The sequence below is a fragment of the Orcinus orca genome, chromosome 3, assembly GCF_937001465.1.
Source record: "Orcinus orca chromosome 3, mOrcOrc1.1, whole genome shotgun sequence".
Taxonomy (NCBI): Eukaryota; Metazoa; Chordata; class Mammalia; order Artiodactyla; family Delphinidae; genus Orcinus; species Orcinus orca.
This window is the reverse complement of record NC_064561.1, coordinates 74,750,171-74,773,646: the sequence shown is the minus strand read 5'-3', so window position 1 is coordinate 74,773,646 and position 23,476 is coordinate 74,750,171. Positions and strand designations below refer to the sequence as shown.

Here is a 23,476-nt window from a genome sequence, read left to right as displayed (position 1 = left end):
TTTGAGCCAGATGTTAGTTGTGCGTTTTGGGACCTGAAACTTCAACATGGGGAAGAGAGACTTCTGGGGTCAGATGCCTGCCTTTGTCCAGGCTCTCTTTGGACTGGGCCAGAGCAGGGTCCATTTTGCTTTGACCATCATGGACCTATAATGGCGATGGAGAAGGAGGAGAAGGCCCCTGAGTAGTCCTGCCTTAATCAGTTCTCACTTTAACAAGTGCATACAGACTGGCACCAAAAAAGGTAACTTTTTTCACGTTTTATTGTAAAGTCCTCAGAAAAAGAGCATTTACAATGACAATACTTTATGATAATCTGTGAATCGTCTTTATATCAAGTGGTACTGCAAACACATGGTGTGTCCAATACTGTGAAATACATCAAAGTAAACACAAACTTATCTCCAATGCCACATACAGTTGCTGTGTTGGTACAAATTTCTACTAAAGTTGATGTATTAAAAATAATTTATATATATTTTATAAATAAGGAAAAAATTCACATGTATAGTAATTACAGGAGGCCTTTTGAGAAGTACCAGTGATTACAGAAAATATATTTTGGAGTCTACACAACTGCTCAAAATAATGTAATCTGCCTCGACATAAGAGATCTGGAAGTTTTCTGAGGTGGGGGAGGATGAGAATCCTAACGGGACAAATTGTGTGTGTGTGACTGCATATCTCGAGGGTCGTTCACTACACTATAGCATGAGCGCAGCGTGTGTGACTACAGCAGCAAAACTCCATGCCTAGTCTGCTTTTAGGTCATCTCACACGGCCTTCAGGAAGCACGAGCAGCGGGGGAGGGGGAGATGGGGTGCGAAGGGGCAGGGCTAGGAACGGAGAGGAGGCTGGTCAGCTGCCAGAGCCAGGCAGTCAGGGTGTGGGTCGGGGGCACCACAGAAAGCTGTGCTGTGGGTCTGGGATGGGGGACTTGCAGACCACTGTCCCTCACCTCTCTGAAGCAGCTGAAGTAGCAAGGGACAAACAACTCTTAAAGCTATGGCCGATGTCACGCTGGGCAGTGCAGGAAGGTTTAGATTTAGGAAATTTTCTCATTTGAGAGCTCTCGGGCCCCATATCCAGCCAATGATGGTTGCCATTCCTCAGAAATGATCTTGAAGACAGTGCCCCCACTGGGCAGCATTGTCTGATCCCGCCTTGGTGACATGTGGAGAGCTGCGTGTCACTGGGCTGGGGGTAGGGTCGAGTCGACAGTTATTGCTTTGTGGCATGCAGACTGAGCCCTCTACAGCCCTCCAGGGCATGGCCTGCTCCCTGGGGCCACAGCAGAAAGGGATGGTCCCATGTTAGTCAAGGTGAGCTTGGAAAGAGGGGTATGTGAATTGCGGTTTGTTCAAAACCACGCACATGCTCAACACTCTTGTGCTGGCTAAGGAAGCCTTGCTGTGAATTTTGGAGGTCAATTCCTGCTCTCCCCCTATCTTCCGTAATTTCACACATTGCGTTTGGTTAAATTCCCAATGCTGCTCACAGGTCCAAAGGATGGGTGAAACCGTGCTTGCTGGGCTCCAGGTGTCGGCTGCGTGGCTGGTGCCTAAACCCTGAAGGCCCAGATAAGATGCTCAAATCCTCAAGTGGCTTGGCAGGTAACCTGGTGTAGACAAAAGCAGGAAGTGGGTTGTAGTCCACCAGGTATTTGGGGTCTTGCAGTCACACCTTGAGTATAAGCACTGTATATTTCCCCCTTGAACTTTTTTAAGCCCCTCTGTTCTATGATCTCTTGATTTTGGAGAGAAATCAAGGCAGTTAGTGACTTTCTTGAACAAAACTGCTTTCCCTATGTGCCAATCTGGGAGCAAATAGTAACATCTGGCCCTATGAGTGACTTTTCACTTGTACCCAAAGCAAGGAAGCAGCATGCAAAGGCCACTGGGGGCTGGTGTGGTGGTCAGGTGAGTTGCCCCTTGAATTGTAGGAGTGGCTCATGAGCAGGAGGCCCCAGGCGTAGGAAGGGAGCGGGAAAGGCAGAGAGCAAAGTGAGGATGGGGGGAGGTGTAGCTCAGCCCTCTAAGGGCTTGGCTGAGATGTTATGGTCTCTATTCCCGTCTGACAGTTTCTGTCTGATAATAGCCAACTTCCCTGACAATTCTGAGTTCTCGCTTGTCTTGGTCACCTAACTCCAAAGGGCTGTGAGCTAGGGTTTGGGGGGTGTGATTTTGGGTAGCAAGCGTCTATGTCCCAGTGGGTTCTGATTGCACTTGGAGTGGGATCTGGGGTCCTGGGTGGGGGAGGATGGCCAAGAACTTTGCCATCGATATCGGCATCGTTGTCATCCTACATCACCTGTCTGGTCTCCTGGCTCAGAGGTGCCAGGTGCAAGTTGGAGGTGCCGGGTGGAAGAAGGAGGATGTGAGGTAGATTGGTGGATGTGTAGGAGGGCGTTGGGAGCAGTATCATTGCTCCTGGAGGCTGGCTTCCGAAGAGGAGGATGGGAGAGTGAGCTGTGGGACTTGGTAATGAAATGGTGCAGTGTCCGTGGTACCTGAATGAAACACGTTGTGAAAAATGAATGGATTACTATTTAAGCCCCTTGTAGAAAAATATATCCATCATGAAGCTGTTTCACATCTCAGTTCTGAAATCTCCTTTAGTTCACAGGTTATTTGGTCAGCAGAAAAGAAGGGGGGGCCACACAAAGCCAACTCCAGGCTGCTTTCCTCAGTGAAGACTCAGCAGTTACAGTTCCCTGGGGCAGCAAGCGGTTCTTGGCTTTATTTGGGCTGGAGTGCTGTCCTCCAGGGCACTTACCTGGATCTGGGAGGCTGAGATGGGGGCAGGGGCGGGATTGCAGGGACTGAGCTTCTGTCTCCCGTGATGCTATCTCTAGGTCACAGAATATGAAGCCCCAGCCTAGACTTTACAGGGCTCTTCCAGCTACTTCTGGGGGCTTGGGGAAAGTAGCAGGACCCTCAAATGACTTGGAGCCTTAAAAAAGGGGCCTGGGCCAGCCCCAGGCAGGGCTCGCAGGCTCAGTGTTACTGGGGCTGCGATGATGGCATCTGCCTCACTGTGTGTGTGGTTCACAACCAAGCTTGCTTGCACAGAAAGTCCATGCAGGCGTCTAGAAGCAGACAAATCTCTCTTCCCACCATCAATCCGTGGGTGGCTGCGTGGGCTTTTGGACCGAGAACCTCCATGTGGGGTGTTGCTCACTTGGGCAGAAGGAGAATGAGGGCCTCCAGCTCAAATCTTTAATGTCATCGTAGGTGTCGATTACTTCTGTTTGTTAGTCTGAAAAAAAATCTACTTTGAATTTTTGTGAAATGAATTTTATTTCAAAATCCAGTAATTTTGAAATAGCTCATCACGTAAGTGGCTTTGGGGGTGATTCTTTTGGTAAAATGAATACTCCTTTAATGTGAAATATTAGTAGATAGCCGATAATTTGTGTTCATCAGAAGGATCGCTGGCTGTTGTGATGACTTCGTACCCCAGTGGCTTTCAAACTGTGTTCCACGAGCCTCTGCTGGGGCTAATGTGTGGGAGAAAGGGGCAGGTGGAGTCCTAGCCAGCCCTTCAGTCGGTTGCACTGCTGAAAAAACATTGACTTTCCTTTGTGAATTTGCGAATTTCACAGTTTTCAGGGCTGTGATTCCCCTCTCCTATTTAATTGTGTCTGAAATGCTGGCAGCAAGACCTGAACTGGCCATCTCCAGCTTTGCAACTTCACAGGTATGACGAGAGGCAGAGAAGCTTTCCAGACACACTTAGAAGTGGAAGGAATTGTGGAAAAGGAACAGGTGCCGCTGAAGTCACTCCTAGTTGAAAAGGCCAGTTGGGACTGGATTGGTCTTTTACTCAGCAGTCCTGCAGTCCAGAGGGGCCAGTGTTCTGGCCTGGCAGTTGGTGGACTCTTTTTCATGTAGGCTCAGAGACTTTCTTTTTCTTCCAGGGGCTGCCACAATTCAGAAGATGTTTTCCAAAGGAAGAAGCTCACGAAAGTTGGAGAATTTCAGGGATAGAAGTGGGACTTTGGAAGAAAATGTGTCAAGACATTGAGGCAGGAATAAAAAAAAAGGTGAGATGTGTTTTCCATCCCAGTTATTGTGAAACTAAATATTAGGCTTTTGAGGTCAGTTTCTTCAACCTATATCTACATATTGTATCTTAAAAAAAAATCTATGAATGTATTTGTCTAGGCACACCCTGGGAGTTGCTGGGGACAAGAGTTTGGTGGACTGAGATGCATGAAACACACTAAAGGATTGGCCAATGTCGGGAACTCTGTGGCGGGCAGGTGGGTTGGGCAGTTAGGTGGGAGTGAGAAGCTCTGTTTCCAGTGAGGCAAGGTCTGTGTCTTCCTTTCTCTGAAAGGGGCCATTCCTCAGCAGCCCAAGAAACTCATGGCCATGTTGGCAGGTGAAGACATCTAACCTAACGTGTCTGTGATGGGACCACCTCTTCCAACTTCAGGTGGCTTGAAAAATGACCCTTCAAGCCAGAAGGCATACAAGTGCGATTTGACCACTGATGTGCACGAGAAGGAAAGGGGTGTTTTGAGAGCCCAAGGGGGCCTCTTCCTTGCTGAGATTCTCTGATATGGGCTCTCTTCACGGGGCTGTTGGGTTGTACTTCTTTGATGCCCAGTGGAGAGCCTACCACAGCCTGAGACATTTGGGAATAATGCAGCAGTGCCAGCCCGTATCCTTGTGTATTACTGGGGAGAGAGGGACCTAAGTGTAAGAAACACTTACTGAAATGTGCTGTCTGTGCTATGATGATGCAGGGACTGGGGTGGCCAGAGCTGAGTGTGAGGGCCACAGGGAGAAGAGAAATGGGGTTTTAAAAGGGATAGCCTAAGGAACCCACCTGAACCCCACTTGTATCCTTCGGGTTTCTGCATTGAGCCTGGAGGCCACTGTTCTGCAGGCTGCACACACCTTTCCAGGCAAGCCTGGTCTGCCCTGAATCTGGGGTACTGGGCTGGCTAATAAATGTCCCCCTTCAGTAGTGAAAAGCAGGCACGCAGGGTTTGTCTTGGTCTCTTGGGGTCCCAACCCAGAACGGAGCCTTTACCAATGTGGTGGCCTGATCTGCACTTGGGGGTGTCCCTGGTGCAGAGGAGCACGATCGCTTGGTGGCCATTGTCTTCTTTCTGGATGTGGGGTGGTGACTCTCAGAGCCATGGCCTAAGGCAGGGAGGAATACAGCTGGACCTCGGAGAGCATCTTTCTGCTTACTAGCATTTGAGATTATAAAAAATTATTTTTTAATCAAAAATTCCAAAATAAAGTGAGTGATTTCCCCATCCCCCAAGATGCAATAAGTCTTACTGGCTCTCCCTCAGGCTTACAAGAAGTCAAATGGAAAGAAAAGCAAGAAGCAACTGCGAAGGAGAAAATGAGGTCCAGAGCGAGGGCGATGTGGCTCTCACGCCAGGAGGGAGAGCCCTGCTCCGGGGAGCCTGTGTCTTCAGGCCACATCAGGGTGAAGTCTGGCCGGACCCTGGAGAATGACTAGGCGAAGGCAACCGACAGAAGCATCCGCCTGGAAAGCAGGAGCTCCTGGTTCCATGGCGGCCCAGGTAACGTGGCGCGTAGCTGGGCGCAGAAATGATTCCTTTACACGGCAGCATGTTCTCATCGTAGCTCAAGGCAGAAATCATACGTCCTAACGAAAAACCCCCATCTTGTTAGCAGCGCATACCTTATACTAGGAAACTTGCAAGGAGACCAGTGTTGAACCACAAAGCGAATACAGGTTTTTGCTTTTGTCTGTAAAAATGTACAGGGTGCCTGCTTGGGGCTGCGGTGTCAGTACCAGGCGGCGCTCGTGGCTGCTTCATACCTCGCCCACCCACACCACTGTGGTCCCTCCCTTTACTCCCGCCACCTCACACCGCGGCGCGTTTTGTCTCGCGTTGATGAGAAACAGTGACTCTCGGGCCGGCGTGAGGAGGTACTGCCCGAACAGCCCGCTGTCCCTCACAATCCTGCGGGGCCCGGCCCAGGCTCGGGCTGGCCCCGCGGGCGCGGGCGGCTCCTTCAAGCCCTTCAGCATGCCCGTCTTCCCCGTGGACAGCTCCAGGAAGAGCAGGTCTGGCTCTGTCTCTAGCGTGGCATAGACGTAGTACTGGTCGCCCTGGGTGAAGGAGGGCTGGAAGGCCACGTCTGAGACGCCCTGGCTCACTTTCAGGTCATAGAGGGTCTGGATCTCCCCCCGCAGCGTGATCTCCTGCACGTGAAGCTGGGGGCTGCTGGAGGCGGCGCTGACTAGGAAGCGCCCATCGGGGGAAGTGTGTGGGGTGCCGGTAACGTGGCCGTTGGGGCCGACCACGGCGTCCGTGACACTGTCGAGCAGCAGTTGCGGGGCGGCTGGAGAGGAGCTGTGCTGTCGGCACTGGATGAAGAAGTAGCCGCCCAGGTGGGTGTGGGCCATGGCCTGCGGCAGGCAGCCGTGGCTCTGCAGCCCGATGGTCTTGAGGAGCATCAGTGTTTCCAGGTCGACTTTGTGGACTGCAGGGTCAGACTTGTTGAAGATGAAGCCGAACCTGGGAGGAGACGCAAACTGAGGTCAGAAGTCAGGAGGACTTTTTGGGTAGGGGATAGGTCATTTGTCTCAAACGATGGCATCCTTTCTCTTTTCCTTCATCATAACCCTTTGGTGACTAACAGCCTATTAATAAGATCTACCATTCTGCAGGAGGTGGCTTCATAATCGACTCATCTATGATCTCAAACCAAATGCAGCTGAGTTACAAAACGTTCCTGGATTTATGCTCTTGTAATATGCACGCATCTTTAGAAATGGTAAAGGAAGAGCATAATTGTGCCTCAGCAGCTTCTGCCTTGGGGATGCCTTTGATTCAGCTCCCCAGAGGCCTTGTGGCAGCTGGGAAGTGGCGGGCCTGTGGCTGGAGGGAAAGGACAAGAGGTGTCTGCCCTGACTCTGCCTGCTAGGAGGACAAGAGAGGTGAGTCTATATCTGAGGTGGTTTTTGGACTACCGGCTGGGTCAGAACTTGGGGATGCAGATGCAAGAGAACAAGGACAGATGTCCTATCCATGCTCCCTTACCCTTGGAGACGAACGTGGGTAAGGGTTGAGGGCAGCCTCTTCCCTGGCCACGTTGATGATGCTGGTCGCAGGAAGCCCCTTTGGGCTGGGGCTAAGGACAGCTTTTACCTTTACAGCCAGATGGCCTGGCCCTGCTGCGGTGCCCTGCTAGCTGCAGAGCCTGGGGCAAGCTGCTTGCCTCTTCAAGCCCCTGCTAATATAAAGAGGGTAGTTCCTTCCAAGAGCTGCTGGGAGGATTAAATCCAAGAGGGAGCTTTAGTGGAAGAGGTCAGTAGGTGGAAGCTGCCATATCTGGACTTCGTGAAATTCCTCTTTGGAGGCTGGTTATGAGCTGCAGAAGGGCCTGATTCCAGGCAGGACTTCCCTCTGATTGTGAGAGCCTCTGCCTAAACCCCTCACTTGCAGAGGCCTTTGGGTGCTGTGTACACCTACAGGAGCAGAGAAAAATCTCTTCCACGATTTTCTCTTGAATAACAAGCTGTGCCTCAGAGTAGGGAAAATGCCCACTTTACAGCATCTTTAAAGCATCCTTAAAGAGCTAGAGCATGGAAAGAGCAGGAAAGAAAACCCCATGCTTATAAGAAACTGTAATGTAAAAGTCACACAGGCTCTGCAGAGCCTGAGTTTGCATGACTCCTGGCTGAATTCAGCTTCTTTGAGGGCTTTTACCATTTACAACCATTTTAGAGGCTCTGTCCCAGGTATTCTCTGCAGTGAGGAAGGGAGGTCATAAAGTGGTTGCTTTCTCCCTTGGCCAAAGATGAATGGGAGAGCCCTATTTTTACAAGTCCAGCTTCAGCTTGCAAAAATGAGTCATTTCTCCCTGGAAAAAGGTGCTTGATGTCAGAGTAAAGGAAGGCATAAACACTGCCACAAGACATTTGGGTCTTGATGACTTTATAAAAGGGCACGCTCAGTCTTCTGGCAGTGGTGCCTTGACAGAAAATGTCAGGGGTTCTCTGAAATGAATAGGGAAGGGGAGTGGCCAGGCTGGGATGAGGCTTGCAGTCGAGGCCATGGCTGGTATTATTAAGCTGTTCTTTTGGATGGTGGCAAACCAGACACCGAGGAAGCCTTGTTTCCTTGCAGGCCCCTGCGTGGCTGCTCTGGGGACTCCTAGAGGAACCACAGGTTGTGGTTAGCAGAGAATGAGGACAAATGGGGCACTGAAAGGAGACCCAGCTTTGCATTTAGTCTGACTCTGCCAGTTCCTGGCTGTGTGACTTTGGCCAGTGTCTTAACTTCTCTGGGCCTAAATTTCCTCATCTATAAAACAGATTCGAGACCGCCTCTACTAGTTTCTTGCATCTAGCAAGGAGAGGGTACTCAATTAACCACAGATGTTTCCCTCTTTCCTCTGCTGTCCTCACCCGTGTGAGACTTCCTGACCTCACTGGGCCCCTGAGGGCATTAGGAGCTGGGTGCCTTCCTTAACTTTAACAATTAAGGACTGGGGATGGGGCCATTTCTCTGTCCATTCCTGATGGGTTCCAAAGCCAGCCCAGGAGGAGTGGGGGAGAAAGAGAAAGGAGCAGGGCCACCCCGGGCGAAGCTGCCCTGTGCTGGGCTGAGCTGGGGCACGGAGTAGGTTAGGGCATTGCGGGCCAGTCTCACCTGACGTGGTTGATGATGAGGTTTGTTGGAGGAATGAAGAAATCATCTACTCCTGCAAAGGGCGTGTGGATGAGGTGCTGACCCTGACCGGTGCTGGCCTCTGTGATCACCTGCAACACAGAGCGGAAGTCCTTGTGAGGGCCCATCCCAGCGGGGCTTGGAAACCTGCAGACACATGCACGCTCGGGTGGAGACCCCGGCAGACAGGCTGCTTGAGAGAGAGATGATGGGCAAGTCACCGTCTTGGGTGGGGGGCGGGCCAGGAGCAGAGCGGGAGCTGCTTGGGAATGGCGTAGGCAGGGACCCATCCTCCCAGGGAGGGGAAGTGGGGAGACAGGAGTGAATGCCTGAATCGCCCCCTCCTGCTCGGTCAGGCCTGCCCCTGACTGATTGTGGTGCATGTTGTCAGCCACCGTGATGTGACAGCAGAGTGAGGACCTGGAGGGGCTGTGTTGGGGCTTCTGAGGGAGAGTCCTCGGAACCTAAGCATCTCTGCTCAGAGACCGCCTCCTCCACGACAGGGAGTCCCACCTTCTCAACACCTAGGCCACCCTGGGAAAGGCGGCGAGGTTGTAAATAATGAAAATGCTAAACGCTGGAATCGTTGACTGGCTCTGTATTTTCCCTTGATGCCAGGCACCTGGGCTGGTTTGTTGAGAGTCTCTGTCATATGCGCCTCACAGAGGCGCTCTCTGAGAACTGACTCCATAATTTATTAGAGAAAGCAGGCATCCGGTCAGAGGTGCTGGCCGTGTCATTTATTTTATTTTTTATTTTTATTTATATTTATTTATTTAAACATCCTTATTGGAGTATAATTGCTTTACAATGTTGTGTTACTTTCTGCTGTACAACAAAGTGAATCAGCTATATGCATACATATATCCCCATATCCCCTCCGTCTTGCATCTCCCTCCTACCCTCCCTATCCCACCCCTCTAGGTGGTCACAAAGCACCGAGCTGATCTCCCTGTGCTATGTGGCTGCTTCCCACTAGCTATCTGTTTTACGTTTGGTAGTGCATATATGTCCATGCCACTCTCTCACTTTGTCCAAGCTTACCCTTCCCCCTCCCCGTGTCCTCAAGTCCATTCTCTACGTCTGCGTCTTTATTCCCGTCCTGACCCTAGGTTCTTCAGAACCATTTTTTTTTTTTTAGATTCCATATATATGTGTTAGCATACGGTATTTGTTTTTCTCTTTCTGACTTACTTCACTCTGTACGGCAGACTCTAGGTCCATCCACCTCACTGCAAATAACTCAATTTCGTTTCTTTTAATGGCTGAGTAATATTCCATTGTATATATGTGCCACATCTTCTTTATCCATTCATCTGTTGATCGACACTTAGGTTGCTTCCATGTCCTGGCTATTGTAAATAGAGCTGCAGTGAACACTGTGGTACATGACTCTTTTTGAATCATGGTTTTCTCAGGGTATATGCCCAGTAGTGGGATTGCTGGGTTGTATGGTAGTTCTATTTTTAGTTTGTTAAGGAACCTCCATACTGTTCTCCATAGCGGCTGTATCAATTTACATTCCCACCAACAGTGCAAGAGGGTTTCCTTTTCTCCACACCCTCTCCAGCATTTATTGTTTGTAGATTTTTTAATGATGGCCATTCTGACTGGTGTGAGGTGATACCTCATTGTGGTTTTGATTGGCATTTCTCTAATGATTAGTGATGTTGAGCATTCTTTCATGTGTTTGTTGGCAATCTGTATATCTTCTTTGGAGAAATGTCTATTTAGGTCTTCTGCTCATTTTTGGATTGGGATGTTTGTTTTTTTGATATTGAGCTGCATGAGCTGCTTGTAAATTTTGGAGATTAATCCTTTGTCAGTTGCTTCATTTGCAAATATTTTCTCCCATTCTGAGGGTTGTCTTTTCATCTTGTTTATGGTTTCCTTTGTTGTGCAAAAGCTTTGAAGTTTCATTAGGTCCCATTTGTTTATTTTTGTTTTTCTTTCCATTTCTCTAGGAGGTGGGTCATAAAGGATCTTGCTGTCATTTATGTCATAGAGTGTTCTGCCTGTTTTCCTCTAAGAGTTTTATAGTGTCTTGGCCATTTCATTTAAATGCCTGTGATTAGGATGCTGGGGAGGGTTCCGGTTTCACAAAGGGGACTTGCTGTGAGAAGTGAAGAATTAGTCCCTGTGTTTTGTACAAATTGGTAGTTTGACAGAGCATGCTGCCTCTGTTCCCCTGGAGGTACCACCTTCTCCCCTGCGTGCTTGGCAGGAAGCGACTTGAGCCATTCCCTGGTGTGTGTCCCTGCTGTGTCTGTATCAGGGAAGGGCACGGTGGCAGCACAGAACAGAGCCAAGTGATGTTTGGGGTTAGACAGGACGAGAGCATGGTTTGGAGGCCCTGCCAGAAAGCACCCCCGCGGTCAGGCTGGGCTTTTATCCATCAGCTACTGAGGCCTTGGGCACAGGCAGGCTGGAGACACTGAGCCAGCCATCCTGTGTCCTCTTGCTTTCTGCATGTGCTCTTCAGCCTCCAAGTTCCAGGTGATTGCCCAGAAGGGTGGCAGACCTGCAGCCAGATGAGGGGCTTGGCCAGCTTGTGGGCAGTTTTGGCTGGAGGACCCCAAGGACAAGCCCAGACCCTCTCAGCAGGACAGGAGGCAGATGCCAGACCCTGACCAGGGAGGAGAGACCCTTCCTGATCTTCATGTTGTGGCCATTTATACAGAAGGAAGGATTCAGATTTTTGCAGCCTGAAGCTGAGGACAGTTTGTGATGGGGCTTTGTGACTCACATGGCCTCGAGCTCTGGATGCTTTTGCCTTTTAAGAGTGGGGCTGCCTTCTGCCTCTTACTTTAATGACAAGACAAACAGCACCTGCACTGCTTCTGGGGCAGGTTTGAGGCTTTGGTTTTTTGGATCATGCTTCCCTTGAGGGGTCAGCAGGCAGAATGCAGGATTAGAATGATGAGAGCTGTGATTTTCAGTCTTGGGGCAGCTCTAAAGTTAGGTTATTTTCCTGTGATTTAAAAAAAAAAAAAGCCAAATGACACTTCCATGGCAAGTCCATGGGAAAAGCTTAGAACTAGGCATTAAGAAAATATCAGTATTAAGAAACTGGATCTTAGAGAGTCCAGGTGAAAATGCCAGAGAATTCCAAGAAGCCATGCAATCATTGCTTGATATAAGGTCTGTCATTTTAGCTTATAATAGAGATGGAAAATTATAGGCTGTCAGCAGTCAGTGTCATTCATGCATCACCACCCTTACACCCTATATTCAGAGGTTACTTCATCAAAACCCGGTGTCATGGGCCACCGAACTGATATGGGCTAGTCAGCCTCATTTCTCCAATGAGTCATGAATTCCTTCTTGGCCTGTGTCCCAGCGCATGGCTGGGCACATTTGTGACCAAAAGATAATTGTTGAGCCTCTCAAATTTCCTGGCTCTAGGGGCTTGGTTCAGGAGATGCACATAGTTGGCTGGGTATCAGGAGATGTAAGTTAGTAGTGAGTGTGGGGTAGGGAAGTCTGAGCATCTGCTTCCGAGGAGTGGACAAAACCAGATGAGAGGTGACAGCTGGGGAAGGGCAGGGTGCAAGATATCGAGTGGGATGGGGAGAGAGGCAGCTGAAAGCTGGGAGTGGGTGGGCGAGAGCATGATGGGCAGGACTCGAGACGGTGCCAAAGGTTCTAACACTGGCTGGCTCCTGGGGCAGGGCCTTGGTGGAATAAGCCTCATTTATAGAACCACCTTCATTTAGTCATAGCAAAGCTTGTTTAACCAATTCCTTAGTGTTGGATATTTAGAAACATTAAGATGGTATTTTCAATGTTTTGCAAATATAAACATTGCAGTAACACACAATGTTGTAGCTAAATCTTTGTGCCCATCTCTGATCGTCACCTTTGGATAAGTTCTGAGAGGTCAAGTTGCTGGATTGAAAGCAATGTTCTGAGGCTTTTGGTTCACATTTCCAAATTGCTCACCATAAAGGCTCTGCCCACTGACATTTCCAGGAGCAGTTTCTGCAAGCAGTGGTTTCCTGAACCCTAGTCCACAGAGATGAAGGTAGGTTTATTCAATTTATTTCATTTTTTTGTCATAGTGCATTTCTAAGACTTTCCAATTATGGTGATGGTGGGCATAATGGTCTAATTCCTGCTATTAATTAAAATGCTTTTAGTGTTTTGTCATTTAGGCAAAATTTCCTCTTGGTTTCTTGGAAATAGTCTTCATTATGTTTATGTCTTCTATTCCTATTTTTAGTTTTTTTAAAAAAATTAAGAATGTCTGCTGTATTTAGTTAAATGCCTTTCCAGCATTTACTGAAAATATTATAGCTTTTTTTCTGTTTTGTGTTATGAGTAATGTTGACTGATTTCCTGAGCGTGAACCATTACTACATCCCAGGAGTTTGTTCCCTGGTCGAGCAGTTAGATGCATTGTTGGACTCTATTTTTAATACCATGTTTAGAACTTTGCTTCTGTATTCATAAGTGAGATTAGTTGATAGTTTTATTTTTTAATTTTTTTTGAATTTTTAAATTTTATTTTATTCATGTTTTTATACAGCAGGTTCTTATTAGTTATCTATTTCATACATATTAGTGTATACATTGTCAATCCCAATCTCCCAATTCATCCCACACCCCCACACCCCCCAGCAGCTTTCCCCCCTTGGTGTCCATACGTTTGTTCTCTACATCTGTGTCTCTGTTTCTGCCCTGCAAACTGGTTCATCTGTACCATTTTTCTAGGTTCCACATATATGTGTTAATATACGATATTTGTTTTTCTCTTTCTGACTTACTTCACTCTGTATGACAGTCTCTAGATCCAACCACGTCTCTACAAATGACCCAATTTCGTTCCTTTTTATGGCTAATATTCCATTGTATATATGTACCACATCTTCTTTATCCACTTGTCTGTTGATGGGCATTTAGGTTGTTTCCATGACCTGGCTACTGTAAATAGTGCTGCAGTGAACATTGGGGTGCATGTGTCTTTTTGAATTATGGTTTTCTCTGGGTATATGCCCAGTAGTGGGATTGCTGGGTCATATGGTAATTCTATTTTTCGTTTTTTAAGGAATCTCCATACTGTTCTCCATAGTGGCTGTATCAATTTACATCCCCACCAACAGAGCAAGACGGTTCCCTTTTCTCCACACCCTCCCTCGCCGGCATCTGTTGTTTGTAGATTTTCTGATGATGCCCATTCTAACTGGTGATAGTTTTATTTTTTAATACTAAGGAGTTGCACATTTTTTTCCATATGGTCTGGGATAGTTCAAATGATATTAAAATGATCTATATTTGAAAGGTTTGATAAAACTTGGCTGTACATTTTTCTATGCTGGAGCTTTGATCTTTAAAAAAACCTCTTCTCTGGTAATTGTTCTATTTCAAGTTTTCCTTTTCTTAGGTCAGTTTTTTTTCCTCCTTAATTTTTTTTTTATTGAAGTATAGTTGTTTTACAATGTTGTGTTAATTTCTGCTGTACAGCAAAGTGACTCAGTTATACATATATATTTTAAAATTTATATAAATATCACAAAACTATTATATCTTTTCCATTATGTCATCCCAGGACATTGAATATACTTCCCTGTGCTATACAGTGGGACCTTGTTGTCCATCCATTCTATATGTAATAGTTTGCATCTGCTCACCCCAAACTCCCAGTCCATCCCTCCCCCACACCCTTCCCCCTTGGCAACCACAAGTCTGTTCTCTATGTCTGTGAGTCTGTTTCTGCTTGGTAGATAGATGCATTTGTGTCATATTTTAGATTTCATATATAAGTGATATCATATGGTACTTGACTTTCTCTTTCTGACCAGGTCAGTTTGTTTTTTTTCCCTGCATTTTGCAAACAGTCATCCATTTCTTCTAGGTCTTAAAATTTGCTGCCCCAGAGTTGCAGTGTAGTATTATTTTACAATTATTTTCATCCTCCTTTATCTGCAGTAATATGTCTTTTCTCATTTTGTTTATATTCTTTTTTATCAGGTTTGTGAAGGATTTATTGGTTTTTGTTTGTCCTTTTTTTATTTCTACTAATTTTAGTCTTTTAAATAATTCCTTCCTGCCAGTTACTTTGTTCTTTTTCTTAATACAAATACTCTCTGCAGGCTTTTAAGACACAGATATTCCTTGTGTACAGCTTTCTCTGTATCCTGTAGGTTTTGATGAGAAGTAGTCTCTTTTTCATTGCTTTTGTGACAGTTTGTAATTTCTCCTTTTAATGTCCTCTTTGATGCAGTAGTGATCTAGGAGTGTTTCCTTATTAGGTAGGTCACATTTTAATTGTTTCTAATTATCAGATAATGTAGCCTATAACACTGACTTTTACAAAATTTGCTAAATTTTTATTTGTGTTTACTGACACATATGTGGACATGTGAAAATTTTCTATTTGGCAGAGGAAAGGTTTTCTATATATTTATTAAACCAAGTTCCTTATTCATATTATTCATTTTTCCCATGTCATTATTTTGTCTCTTTGGAATGTACAATTTAAGTGCATTGTAAATCAAGTTCTTGTATTTTTAATCACTCCTGTATTATGTATTTAGTTATGTTGTTTGCTATCTGTTGGCTGTTTGTCTTCACATAATGCTTCTCCTTCTGCTGTTTAGTGCTTTTAACCTTAAGTTTGACCTTGTCTGATATTCCACTCATACATCTTTTTGTCCACCTACCATCACTACTATTTCCACCCCTTTCCATTCAACCTTTTATTATCACTTTATGGGTTTCCTGTAAACAAGTTACAGCTAGTTTTCTCTCCCTCCCTTCCAAACCCAATCTCATCATCTCTGCTTTTAATAGGAGAAACCAGTTTGTCACACTTGGAATAATTAGACAGTTAACTATCTCAACTATTAATTTCAAAGAACATTCTCTATATCCTCTCTTATCCCTGTAAGATGACATTTTTGAGTATTTTTACTCTCCTCCACTCCCTACCCTTACTTTTACAGAAATAACTTATCATCTTTAGTTAGAGCCTGGTATCAGAATTTCTCTTTCAGTCCATTTCTCTTAATTCAAATGCCCTTATTTAGCACTTATTAATACATTTCCAGGTAGTCTCTCCTCATCCATCTTATTTTATTTTTGGACCTTCCTCTCTAGGTTCCTTACTTAGGCCTGTTTCCTCTTTATCTTTCGCCATCTCGATGTCTCTGATCTGGTTCACCTACTGTTCTTCTGGTATCTTTCATGATCTGCTCTCTGAATTCTTGAATATCCTTAGGTCTTTCTTTTGTCCTGACAGGTAAATGATACCTTGGATATCAGCCCTTTTATCTTAATAGCATGTAGATATGATGCCACGGTCTTCCAGCAGCTGTTGCAGGTGAGAAGTCCAGTGCCAACCTAATTGTTCTTTTACAGGTGACTTTTCTTTCTGCCTTGAAGCTTGTAATATTTTTCCTTTCTTCTTGGAAGTCCAGAGTTTTACCAAGAGCAGAGATGTGTTATTTCTCATCAAGTTAGCCTAGAATGTACAGATCCCTTTTAATCTACATAATTTGCTTTTTCAACTTGGAAATTTTCTTCCAAATTTATTTAATGTTTGACTCCATTCCAACTATTACCTTTTCTCTTTCTAAGCTTCTTTTGACTTTGAAACATCTTTTGAGACTTCATATCTCAATCTTGTATTCTGTGATTTGAGGATTTTTCTTTATCTTTCAGGCTACTGTTTTGAGTCTCAGGAGAAACCATGCATTTTCAACTCATCTATCTACTGCAGTTTTAAATTAGGAAATAATTTTTTGTTAAATTTTAGTTTTAGAAAAATATTTGGTGGCCCCTCTCCTTGAATTTCCTTACATGCTTTCTTAGAGCTGCCAGAGGAACCAGTTTTCTGGGCTTATACTCTGTTCTAAGTGACCTTTATTCTGGCTCCCAGGTCCTCTAATGAATTGTTATTATTTGTCATCAGCTCACTGGGGCCCAGGATGTGTTGATGGTGTTCACTGAGGGACAATAGTCTTGTTTTGTAGGAGGTGAAGTAGTGTCCTTCCCCTGGCCCAGCAGCACAGAGGTAGGTAAGGCAGGTGGCCAGTCCCCAGGAGGAAGCTTCTGTAGACTGGGTATCCCTGGCCTCTTACCAGTCTTGGGAACAGTGTGAACTTGGCTCCATCCACAGCCCTTCTCAGCTGGGGTTCTGAGAGAGAAAAAAACCCTAATATCCCGAGGAATCCACTGTATGCGGTGAATTCTCTTCTGTGCATCTAGAATGGTTCTATGCACCATCATTGGGAGAATTGAGGGACCGGGCATTCAAATCACCTTTTGTAGGGCTTAATCCTCTCATGTACCCCTGATGAGAAAGGCTGAGCTGGACACACTCAACATAGGGTTGGTGATGACCTTCCCCGACTGGTGGAGGAAGGGATCCCACAGATGTCCTGGTCCCAAGCTCTTCCCAAGAGGCAGTACGATGCAGTGGCTGAATGTATGGGCTGCAGGGCTGAATGTAGGCCTAGGTTGGACCAGGGGCCAGTTATTGAAACTTCCTGTGCCTGGAACACTGTGAGCACTCAGTAATGTGCTTCCATTTATGAACATAATTGCTGCTGCTGCTTTTCCTTCTGCTTGCTTATCATCTGGTACCTGCTTTGACAGTGTTCTCCAGCCCATGCAGCCCAAGGTAAAGAAAGCCCTGGCTCCCTTCTCACTGCTTGAAGTCCAGAGGTTCACTTCTGCTTGGCCCCAGGAGCCCCTAGCTCAAAAGAGGCAAGTGTTTTGGGGCTGGGCTGGGTGGGGCCCAAGAGACACATTCTGGTTGTCATGACATTAGAATCTTATCCATCATCAGTGTTACTGTCTTTAATAGCAGGCCTGGCGGAAGATACCGTTCATTGCCTATAAGGGGCATTATCCTGAGGATGTTTCCTACTCTCTCCTTAGCCTTCATGGACATACTTTGGATAAATGTGATGAGCCACCTAGGGAAGCAGGAGACATTTATTAGCTAGGGAGAGAGCCCTTTCCTGCAGGTGGGTGTTGTCTTCCATGTACTCAACATACCTGGAGGCTTGGTTGGGACTTATGCACGTTCCCCCAGCTCAGGACCCACACTTGGTCATGTGATTTGTCATAGGACAACTTAGCCGGCAGAGGGTCGACACCTATGGACTTGAAAAAAAATAGCGACAAGTTGGTCATTGTTGTAGAAGCTGATTCATTTCTAGGCCACTCTTGGGTGAGTGGAAAGCCAGCCTAGCAGCCTTGACAATGAGCCAGTTTGGGAACCCAGGGTAGAAACATCCCTTCTGGTTTGTCTTCAGAGGCATAAAATTGGTTGTCAGTAATGTTCTTCCTTTTAAAAATTTCTTGCAGGGACTTCCCTGGTGGTGCAGTGGTTAAGAATCTGCCTGCCAGTGCAGGGGACATGGGTTCGAGCCCTGGTCTGGGAAGATCCCACATGCTGTATAGCAGCTAAGCCCATGTGCCACAACTACTGAGCCCACGCTCCACAACAAGAGAAGCCACTGCAACGAGAAGCCTGCGCACTGCAAGGAAGAGTAGGCTCTGCTCGCCGCAACTAGAGAAAGCCTGCGTGCAGCAACGAAGACCCAACACAGCCAAAAAGTAAATAAATTTATTTAAAAAAAAATTCTTGGGCTTCCCTGGTGGCACAGTGGTTGAGAGTCCGCCTGCCGATGCAGGGGACGCGGGTTCGTGCCCTGGTCCGGAAGGATCCCACGTGCCACAGAGTGGCCGGGCCTGTGAGCCATGGCTGCTGGGCCTGTGTGTCCGGAGCCTGTGCTCCGCAGCGGGAGAGGCCGCAGCAGTGAGAGGCCCGCGTACCGCAAAAAAAAAAAAAAAAAAAAAAATTCTTGCATGTCTTACTTAAAGGGTACCCAGACCATCTTGGCAAAAGCCTAAACACAGAGGTTTTTTTTTTTTTTTTTTTTTTTTTCAGTTTTCCACTCAAGAATCAGCTTCAGGACCCTCCCATCACTTCTCCTGTAAGCCTTTGGGGCCTCTTGAACCCTCAGCATCCTTCTCTAGCTCTTCTTCCTGGGTCATCTGAGACTGACTTTGAACTCATCCATTATCACCTTTCTGTCTCTTAACTTCGTGCAGACTCTATCTGGTACATCATTCACCTGGAGCCTCTGGGACTCAGACTGTAGCATCAGGCAGAGTCTTTTTCTACTGCTGTAACTGAAACTCTGCTCTTTTCTGAGGACAGAGCTTCCCCAGTGGCCCTGTCAAATGGTGACTTTTCTACTTCTCAGAATGTAGTTTTATAAGTTCCAAAACTCTGTTTTGATAAGAAGTTCCAAAACTCTGTTTTGTTATGCCACTATGACCCCTGCTCTTTTTGGCATTGGCCAAAGTTCTAGTCACTCCCTTTGTTCACTAAAGATGCTCTGTTTTCTCTGTCACTCCCTGAGTCCCCAACTTTGGTGCCTTCATTCAAAGCCCTGCTTTCTCAGTTCCTTCTTGGTTTCAGTGATCTTTACCTCTTCCCCACTGCAGCCACCATAACTTAAACCTTGTCAACAAATTTCTGAAATTTCAGTCCACCATATTCTAGCCTTTCTGATCTTGGGGGAAAACCATCTTTGCTCCCACTGGTTAAAACTTCTCTAAAGAAATGTCTATGGAGTCCCTGAAACCACTTCCTCTTAACTGTTTGTCTTCACCACTCCACTGAACTGCTCTAGAGCTTCATGTCAAATTCAGAGATCACTGTGTGATCCTCCTATAACTTGACATTTCACCAAGATTCCACATGGTGAACCATTCCCTTCTGGAAACATTTTCTTCACTCAGCTTTCCATCTCCCTGGCTTCTCTTCCTCATCCTGACTTCTAAATGGTGGCATGTCCCCCGTCTTCATCTTTGACCTTGTCTCTGTCTATATCCTTTCCCTGGGTGAGCTCATTCAATACATGTCTTCAAATAACCCATCATACTCTGATGACTGACTTTAGAATTCATTCCTCTGTCGATGACCACAACTTTAAACAAATCTGAACGCTTGATTTTGCCTATCCCTGCTGAAATATATTTCTTCTCCAGTCATCAGCATCTTTGAAGTCTCCTTACACTTTCTTGCTCTAATTAAAACTTCCTCTGCCCTGAAGCCTCAAGTAGAGGCTGTTTCTATGTTCCTACACTTCACATACCCCAGGTCCTTTGTTCATGCCTCCAGCTACTCTTCCTTGATCCGCTCATCCTGGCTGCTTCCCTTCATTTACCAAAGGCTTTATGATCTGGCACTGTCTTCCTCTACCCAGAGCTTCTTTTCTCACCAGTAATGATACCATCCTGACACTATCTCTAGTTTCTTATATTTTCTCTCTCACGCTTTTAAAAACCCTCTTGATTACACATTCTCCTCCAGGTATCCCATTTGTCTGCCCTCTTCACAAACTTCCCCAAAGTTTAGACTGCAGGCATTATCTCTCCTTTCTGCTTAACTTTCTCTAATCATTTTTCATATTCTCATTCTGACTGAGGTGGTACAGAGTAGGAGACTGAAAACCTGAACCAAAAATCTCTTACATTCAGAACAGAGCTTTCCACAGTCTCAATATGCTAAGGAGCAAAGACATGGAAGGGAAAAGGTCCTGAAGAACACATAAGGCTCTCAGTTTAAAGACCTGAAGGGCCACCTACTAGGAGTGAATCAGAGACTGACTAAGCCTTATGAAAGCTGCAACTCAGCCTCGATTCAACTTAGTACTTGATTAAAGTGATTCATTCTATACTCTCTCTCTTCCTAGCAGAGAAAAGGGTAAACCCTCTTCAGTGGATGACAGCCATTTAAAGTCTCTACAGTGTAATATGGAATTACTAGGCATTCCAAGATACAGCTTATATAACTGAAAGCAACATAAAAAAGACAATAGAAACAGACTCACAGGTGATCCATAAAAAAATAATTTAAAAATTGTGTATATAAAAGGAATGAAGCAGAAATTCTAAAAGTGACAAAATGCAACACCTGAAATTAAGATCTTAATAAATAGGTTTTGTTATATATACCTTAGACACAGTGGAATATAGGATTATTGAACTGAAAGACAAGTTGATAGCATATGCCCAAACTGAACCACAAGAGATAAAAAGGATGGAAAATAAGAGTGAAAGAGATGTGTGGGACACAATGGAAAGGTCTAACTTTTTTTCTCTCAGAGTTCCCAAGGAAGAGGTGAGAGAGAATGAGGCAGCAGAATATTTGAAGAAATAATGGTTGAGAATTTTCCAGTCTGATTAAAGATATTAATCTACACATTTAAGAACCTCTGAAAACCCCAAATCAGAATAAATACAAAGAACACCATACCTGGGCATGTAAAACTGCTAAAGACCAAAGAGAAAATCTAGAAAGTAGCCAGAGAGAAAAAAGAGAGACATTATCTTCAAAAGAGAGACAGTAAGACAGACTGACAGTTGACCTATTAACAAAAACAATGGAAGATAATGAAACGGCATCTTAAAATGCAGAAAGAATTTAACTGCCAATGTAGCACTCTATATCCAGTGCAAATATCCTTTACAAATAAAGGGCAAATTTTCAAACAAACGAAAACTACGAGAATCTGTTGCCAGCAGACCTGCACTAAAAGAACTATTAAAGAAACTTGTTCAGTCACAATGAAAATGATCCCAGACAGAACTATGTATTTCAGGAAAGAATAAAGAGCAATGGAAAAGGTAAATATGTGGGTGAATGTAAATGACTATCAGCTGTACAAAATAATAATAATAGTCATGTCTTGTGGGGTTAAATTACATGTAGAATTAAAATTCATTCCCACAATAGTGCCAAAGGCAGGAGGAAGGTTAAAGGAGTCAAAGTGTTCTAAGGTTCTATCATTATTGGGCAAGTGAAGCAATAATTTGTATGAGACTGTATTGAGGCAAGGATGCATGTTGTAATCTCTATGGTGGTAATAATAACAACAATGATAAAAGAATGCATGGACAACAAGCTAACAGAGGGGGAAATAGAACAAAAATGTTTGACTAATCCAAAAGAAAGCTAAAAGAAGAAAAAAGCAACATAAAGAGGTAGGTCAAATGAAAAAACAGTAAGATGATAGACATAACCATATAATTACACCAAAAATACATGGATCAAATAATCCAAGTAAAAGATCAAGATTATTAAACTAGATAAAAGCCAAAATCCAAATACATGTGGCTTTATAAGAGATCACTTTTTAAATATATGAGATACAAAGATTGAAAGTGAAAGAATGGAAAAATTATACCATGGTAACACTAATCAAAATAAATCTGATTTAGCTATATTAATATTAGACAGAATGGACTTTCAGGCAAGAAGCTTTGCCAGAGATAAAGAGGGATATTTTGTAAGAAGAAAGAAGTCTTCCCCCCCTGGAAGATACTATAATTTTAAAGCAAAAATGGATGGAACTTGATAAATCTACAATCACAGTGGGAGACTTCAACATGCCTCTCAGCAGGTGGTAGACTAAGTAGACAAAAAAATCACTTAGACTATCTGAACAATACAATAAACCAACTTGACATAATTGACATATATGTAAAATCTACCTAAAACATTAGAATACACATTCTTTTAAAGTGCACATAGAACATTTATGAAAGTTGATAAGCTGAGTTATAAAGCAAGCTTCAATAAGGATTGAAATTATTCAGAGTATTTTCTCTGGCCAGGGAAATCAATAACAAAAAGATAGCTGGAAAGTCTCCTATCATGTTTTTCAGGAGAAACCACAACCACAACCCTGGTTTTTATACAACTTTCTCCCAACAATGATCCTGCACCCGGGCAGCTGAGCATTCCTGGGAAAAAAAGATACAACCCTCCTCACTGGTCTGACTTTACATTTGCACCCCTCATCCTTAAGTGGGCCGTCCCTATTGCCCTGCAGTCCTATCTCATTTCCCTGGTCAGTTCAATCTCACATCCAACTTTTACCTCTTTCCTTAGACCTCCAGCCTTGGTGATAATTTTCCTTCTTATTTCACTGAGGAAATAAAGGCAACCAGAAGAGAAGGTCATCCAGCTATCACCAATTGTATCACCTATTTGCACCTGTGCCCGAATACTTTCTATTTCTTCCTGTTATGATGAAAGAATGTGCTTTTATCTTGGGCTAGCATATCTACTTGTATGATCTGGATTCCACTGACTACTGCCTACTTCGATGATGCAGAAGAAAGGGAAGAATTGTGGGAGAAGTCTTTCCCCTTAGCATACAAATGCTGTAATATCACCTATTCTAAAAGTTTCTTCAGCATCCTCTTCCAGCTACTGCCTCATTTGTCTACCTTTTCTCATATTTATAGCAAAACCCCTGAAAATAGTTGTCTATATTCACCATCTCTACTCCCTCTGATTCTAACTTGAATCCACCCCCTCAGGCTTGCATTCAGCCATTATAGTCCTATCTGTTCCCGCCAAGGTGCTCCATGTGGTACCAAATCCAATGGTTAGTTCTCAGTCTTCATAACATACAAATGCTTTCAGCAACCTTTGACACCACTGGCCACTAACTCTCCCTTAAAAAGCTCTTTTCTTGGCTTGTGGAACACCACCCTCTTCTCATTTTCTTCCTACCTTTCAGGCTACTCCTTCTTGGTCTCCTTTGTTGGCTTCCTGTCTCATTCCTGATCTTTAAGTGTTGGAATACTTCAAGGCTCCAACCTTGACCTCTTTTCTATCTGTACTTCACTCCATGATTTCCTCCAGTTAACTGGATTTAACACAGTTCACATGGGGATGATGCCCACATTCATATCTCCAGCCTAGACCTCTCCTTTGACTCCAGACCTATTTATCCAATTGCATATGTATATATATATAAAATGGCAGC

At 44.9% G+C, this 23,476-nt stretch overlaps 1 protein-coding gene and 1 long non-coding RNA gene across 3 annotated transcripts in view; one reads left to right on the top strand and one right to left on the bottom strand.

Annotated features, from left to right (window-relative positions):
* Positions 1–245: 245 nt before the first annotated feature.
* Positions 246–23,476, bottom strand: part of FSTL4 (follistatin like 4) — a 453,554-nt gene continuing 430,323 nt past the window's right edge. Inside the window, exons 14-16 of one of the 2 annotated variants that reach the window (XM_004282127.3) lie at positions 17,676–17,783; positions 8,655–8,764; positions 246–6,515 (exon numbers count right to left, since the gene is read on the bottom strand). In XM_004282127.3, coding sequence (XP_004282175.1) covers positions 5,807–6,515; positions 8,655–8,764; positions 17,676–17,783 — 927 coding nt within the window. In that variant the 3' untranslated portion in view covers positions 246–5,806. The remainder of the gene's footprint in view (positions 6,516–8,654; positions 8,765–17,675; positions 17,784–23,476) is intronic. The other variant, XM_049708196.1, reaches the window with a different exon arrangement.
* LOC117197555 (uncharacterized) lies at positions 6,786–17,796 on the top strand. Its single transcript, XR_004478225.2, has 4 exons — positions 6,786–6,937; positions 12,645–12,696; positions 17,271–17,644; positions 17,749–17,796. It is a non-coding gene; the product is annotated as an uncharacterized LOC117197555 (long non-coding RNA).